The sequence below is a fragment of the Hippocampus comes genome, unplaced genomic scaffold (assembly GCF_001891065.2).
Source record: "Hippocampus comes isolate QL1 unplaced genomic scaffold, H_comes_QL1_v1.1 scaffold39, whole genome shotgun sequence".
Taxonomy (NCBI): Eukaryota; Metazoa; Chordata; class Actinopteri; order Syngnathiformes; family Syngnathidae; genus Hippocampus; species Hippocampus comes.
This window is the reverse complement of record NW_017842054.1, coordinates 627,814-632,817: the sequence shown is the minus strand read 5'-3', so window position 1 is coordinate 632,817 and position 5,004 is coordinate 627,814. Positions and strand designations below refer to the sequence as shown.

Here is a 5,004-nt window from a genome sequence, read left to right as displayed (position 1 = left end):
TAACAATGCCCCCCCCCCCACACACACACACACACACACACACTGTATATAAAAGGTTGGCTGGTCCACCACTAAAAGCAAAGCAGCCGGCAACCGAAAGCTGGCGTGCCCGAACATCGCCCACTTTGACTCAATTCATGTGGGCGGAGTCAACGAGCGGCGGTCCGCTTCGAACTTCAGTCTCACCTTGGCCCCGATGTCCGCCAAGGACGAAATGTGACCCGCCGTCTTTCCCACCTGACACAGGAAGCCCTCCAGCTGGCGTTTCTCTACAAGGAACTGGACGTGGACCCACCCGGCGCTCGGCGCAGGAGGACCAAATAAAGTTGCGAGCACGACAGCAGAAGACAGAACAACGAGCCACGTGACTGCACTGTCGGTTTCTTATTGAGCGGCGCGCGCAGCCAAGCGCATCAGTTAGCAGGTATAGAGAATGTCCAAGGCGCCGAAATAGCAGGCCTTCTCGGAGATGAAGCACAGGCCCGGGTGCTTGGCGTGAAAGCGAGCGTTTGAGGAAAACTCCAGCATCAAACCCTCTCCCGCCTCGGTGGCGATCCCAGACTTGCTGACCGCTTGGCCGTCGCCGGCCCGCTCGGTGCTCATCGCGACCCGCAGCCGCTCGGGCAGCTCGGCGACCGCCGAGAGGTCGGTGACGGCCGCCCGGCCGCCCAAGTTCAGCAGCAGGAGGAAGGCGCGGTCCAGCCCGTCCAGTTCTCGCAAGTAGGCGAAGACGCCGCGGTCGGCGCCGACGTGGCAGAACCAGCCCCGTTGCAGGGCCGGCTCCGACTGCCGCAGCCCGCTCAGACGGCGGTACTGAGACAGCGCCGAGCCTTCGTCTCCCTTCTGGACCTGGACGAGGAGAAGACGCGTGGGAACCGGTCGGCGCTGCGGAAAAGGGAAGGCGCTTGGGAGGGGCGCCGCGTACCTCCACGTTGACGCTGCGGTAGTCGGGATGCACGGGCAACCACGTCACGTTGGTCCGGTCGGTGAAGCCCACGTTGGCGTCGGCGCTCCACTGCATGGGAGAGCGCTGAGGGGCTCCGCTCACGCTCTGCGACAAATAAAAGCGCCAAAGTGGGACTGCATGCGTTGCTCGGTGCCGTGATCGAATCCAAGCGATGAACCTCTTCTTCGCAGCACGAATGGAGCGACTGAGTTGAAAATCCGTTCTCCTTTTCAAAAACAGACGCGGCGCCCCTAGTGGCACTCGAGGGTTTTGCGCGGGCATGAGCGCAGTGCAGTATCGAGACGACAAGCGCAAATGTCAACGCGGTGCCGCATTGCAACTTTCGTCGGGATGTCCGCCCATCCATATATTGGCTTCTTTGCTTTTCCTCACGCCGCTCACGCTTCATCCCCCTCAAAGCGCTCGTACGGCATCGCAAACGGATGAAGCGTACCTCGTCATATCTGCCCGCCGAGTCCTCCGGCCGACTCTCCGTCACGTTGATGTTCTCCATGCCGATCTCCTCGCCGTAGTAGGTGATTGGCGTACCGGGAAGCGTCAGCAAGAGCATGTTGATGACCCGCGCGTAGCGCCGACCCACCGCAGAGGCCACGCGAGGCGCGTTGCGGCTCCCGACCTGATCCCGGGGGCGACGTCAGGAAGGCGACATAATAAGGCGGCCGGCCGTGCGACTCACCAGCCAATTGGGCCAGCGTCCCGCCGGCATGTTGGCCATCCAAAGATGCACCAGATGTTTGACCCACGAGCTGCTGGTGTTGTGAGGCAAGTCGAGAAGGTACAAGTTCAAGGGGAAGTCGCTCTCTTTCGCCAGGGGGGTCCCGTAGTACATCATGGTCTTTTCCACCTCGCTGCCATCGTATGACTCGGTCACCATTAACCTAGAGGGCGCACGCGCAGCGCTCGTGTGGGGGTCGAAAATGGGACGCCGGCATTTCCTGTACCGCCGTCCCCTTCCCAACAACGAACTGCGATGGAGGCGGGGTTTTACCGTACCTGTGTCTGCCCGGCTCCCGGCTGAAGACGTCCATGCGAGCCCTCCACTCCCTCAGCAGATCGTGCAGGCCAAGCTGCGTGGTGGTGAAGTCGTGGTGGAGGTCTCGCTCGGAAGTCGCCGACTCCTGCAAGAGGACGCAGCATCCTGCTCAGTCGTCTACCGTAGTGGGCCCCCGGACGACCATACAAGAGCCATCTTTTAGTTTCGACAGCGCCTGCCCTCCTCAGGCTTGCGGGTAGGATGAGATTGTCCCAGCTGACTCTGCGGGGGGCGGCCGCACACCCTGAAGTGGGCACCGGCCACTTACATGATCAACTAAGTTCGAGTCTTTGACGAAGCTAACCTGCATGTGATTGGAATGTGATGGGAAGGCCAGAAAGAACACACCTTCTTAGTCTCAGTCAGAGTGGGCTTCACGTACAAGTCACCGGCAAAGAATGGCAATCTGGAGAGGTGAGCCACAATGGTTAGCACGCCGCTGAAGTGTGTCCCATGGCTCCGCCTCAGGTCTTGACGAAGGTAGGCAGTGATCGACACACAAACTCTTGTGTCAACTTTATTTTTCTTTTGCGTTCATCTTCGGGGTAAGGCAGAGGGAGGGAACTCGGATTCCTCCAGAGCCATATGCTGCCTGTTTTAGATCCATCCCTCCTGCAACGCAGCTGATTCAAACGATCAGCTCATCGGCAAGCTCTGTCGAAGCCTTAAACGATCGTGATCAATTGAATCAGGTGTGTTGGAGTAGGGAGGGAAGGAAAACAGGCAGGAGATGGCTCTCGAGGAACCCGAGTTCCCTACCCCTGCGGTAAGGGGTCGATGGCGGGCGTTCGGTTGATCAAAAAGTAGATCTTTGGTCAAAAAAGGTTGGACACCCCTGTTTTAGAGAGTCTAGTATTCTATTGAGGTCGACGTATTCTGTGTTATTACGTTGCCATGAATCCATGAGGATAAAATCCAGGCCCAGGCAGCACCACAAAGGTGGAGGACGGTGGCCGGGACTGAGTTCTATTTGTAACTGCTTCTTTGTGGTTGTCTTTTCGAATACGGATCCTGTATATTATTATATTAAATGTTCAAGTAGATCTGTGACACGTGTCTGTGTGCGGTGCGTACGTGTCGACATTTAAAACACACACACACAGACACACAAAAAAAAAATCAATCATTAAGGAAACTTGTTGAGGTTCTGCTTAAACAGCAGTTGGAACTGCTCACTTCTGAAGGTGGCATCTTCAGTGACTGAGAATAAACCGGCCTGCTATCATGGTGAAGATCTGATAGCAGCCTGCCTCTGATTGGCCGAATCGTTTGATTTGACAATAAATACACGTGCGCGCAGGAGTGCCTGTTGCGTTTGGAAATAACATCAACTGCGTGCGACCGGGGAGCCATCGCACTCCGGTGACGTGCAGCTCGGCCCCCCCGAGTAGCGATTTGAGCGGAATCCTGCCTGCAGTCGAATGGTGCTGCCTCACGAGTTCATCTGCTGAAATCGCCATCTCCCGTTCCCACGTTTGACGGCAACACAAAAAAGCCGCGAAGGCCTCTGTACTTTTGCAGACAACGGCTGGCGGTCCGACTCACAGGGGGCATATTGGGGTCCACCTGGGGCTCGTCCCGCAGGTGCGCGGCCTCCAGCAGGTGCTTGACCGCACCCATCCGGAAGCCGTCCACTCCCTTGTCCAGCCAGAATTGGATGATATCCTGTAAAAAAAAAAAAAAAATGACACTTGCACTTTGAGCTGCAAGCCAGAATTGGATGATGTCCTGTAAAAAAAAAAAATGACACTTGCACTTTGAGCTGCGCCACAGTAGTAAAAAGCGCACAAACTCAAGTTAATGTGTAATATCATGCGGATGTCTCAGCAGTTGACACCAGCGGCGGCAAAAGAGATTTCGCTGCGAGCGATGGTTCTCTGTTTGACAATTAGCCGTGCTAAAATGTTTGGTGAAATCGAAAGGGGAAGTCGAGTCCAAACATTTCTTGACAATATGTTCTACGCCGCCTCCGCCAGCCTCAGCAGGGGGTGCCGATTAACGTTGCGTTTGTGGAAATATGAATCGCGCCGAAAAAGCCACCTCGTTTTTAGCAGTCTCCGGGGGCGGCCATTTTGCCTTGTGGTGCCACTCGCCGTCGACCGCAAATGACACGGCGGAGTCGAAGGGCTCGGCGAACGAGCGCTGCGGCTCGCTTGCTTTTTGGGTTTGCAATTCATTTTTCCGCTCGCTATTTATTCACTGCTTTGGCGCCCGGGCCAAAGCCACGTCTAACATGACAGTTTTGCTCGGGCGCCATCTTGTGATGTCGGCATTGAGGTGAGGGAAGAAATTCTTCATGTCATCTGGTTCGCTATAGGAGGCGAGGCTTCCCGAAACGTGACGCGACGACACCCTCGACGTGTGCGTGCGTGCGCAGCGGCGGCGGTCTTACGAGCATCTCCTGACGGACGCGAGGGTTTCGAAAGTTCAGGTCAGGTTGCTCCTTGAGGAACTGGTGCAGGTAACACTGCCCTCGCACCGCATCGTACGTCCACGACGAGTTCCCAAACACGCTCACCTGGAAGAAGGGAAGCAGAGAGTCAAAGGGGAACGGGAGGCTGACGTTTTCTTCTACGTGCCCCCACACGAGTCCCCCGACTTCGATTGCGTCGGTGTCAGAAGAATCAAGCAAATGAATCCAAGCGTTTTAATCTCGTCTCGGGGCGTCGACGTTTTTCTTTCATCCACGCGACGTTGGCAACGGCAGCCCGCGGATATTTCGACTTCTCGGTTGCGCGACGGGGAGATGAAACGGGACCCCACCCAGTTGTTGGGCTTGGGTTCTGTGGCACCGCAGTCGGCCCAGACGTAGTAGTCGCGGTAGTGTGGATCTCTGGCGCGACTCAGGTTAAACCAGCGGTGCTTATCGCTGGTGTGATTGGGAACCAAGTCCACGATGAGCTTCAAACCTGGCGGGAGCAGAGACAGTCACATCGCGCCAAGGGTGCCGGCGACCGCCGGCGACTTTGCGGGCGTGGGGGGGGGGGGCGCTCCTAATTGTTTA

The 5,004-nt window shown here is 56.8% G+C and overlaps 2 protein-coding genes across 3 annotated transcripts in view; one reads left to right on the top strand and one right to left on the bottom strand.

Moving 5' to 3' along the window:
- The window catches only part of prepl (prolyl endopeptidase like), an 8,206-nt gene extending 7,849 nt beyond the window's left edge, over positions 1-357 (top strand). For both annotated transcript variants that reach the window (XM_019860135.1, XM_019860136.1), the window contains one exon: positions 247-357. In XM_019860135.1, coding sequence (XP_019715694.1) covers positions 247-324 — 78 coding nt within the window. In that variant the 3' untranslated portion in view covers positions 325-357. The remainder of the gene's footprint in view (positions 1-246) is intronic.
- Positions 358-365: 8 nt separating this feature from the next.
- slc3a1 (solute carrier family 3 member 1) overlaps positions 366-5,004 on the bottom strand; it is a 5,779-nt gene continuing 1,140 nt past the window's right edge. The window contains exons 3-10 of the mRNA XM_019860137.1: positions 4,764-4,909; positions 4,393-4,518; positions 3,546-3,665; positions 1,961-2,085; positions 1,644-1,845; positions 1,401-1,583; positions 926-1,051; positions 366-849 (exon numbers count right to left, since the gene is read on the bottom strand). Of these exons, the coding sequence (XP_019715696.1) occupies positions 418-849; positions 926-1,051; positions 1,401-1,583; positions 1,644-1,845; positions 1,961-2,085; positions 3,546-3,665; positions 4,393-4,518; positions 4,764-4,909 (1,460 nt within the window). The 3' untranslated portion in view covers positions 366-417. The remainder of the gene's footprint in view (positions 850-925; positions 1,052-1,400; positions 1,584-1,643; positions 1,846-1,960; positions 2,086-3,545; positions 3,666-4,392; positions 4,519-4,763; positions 4,910-5,004) is intronic.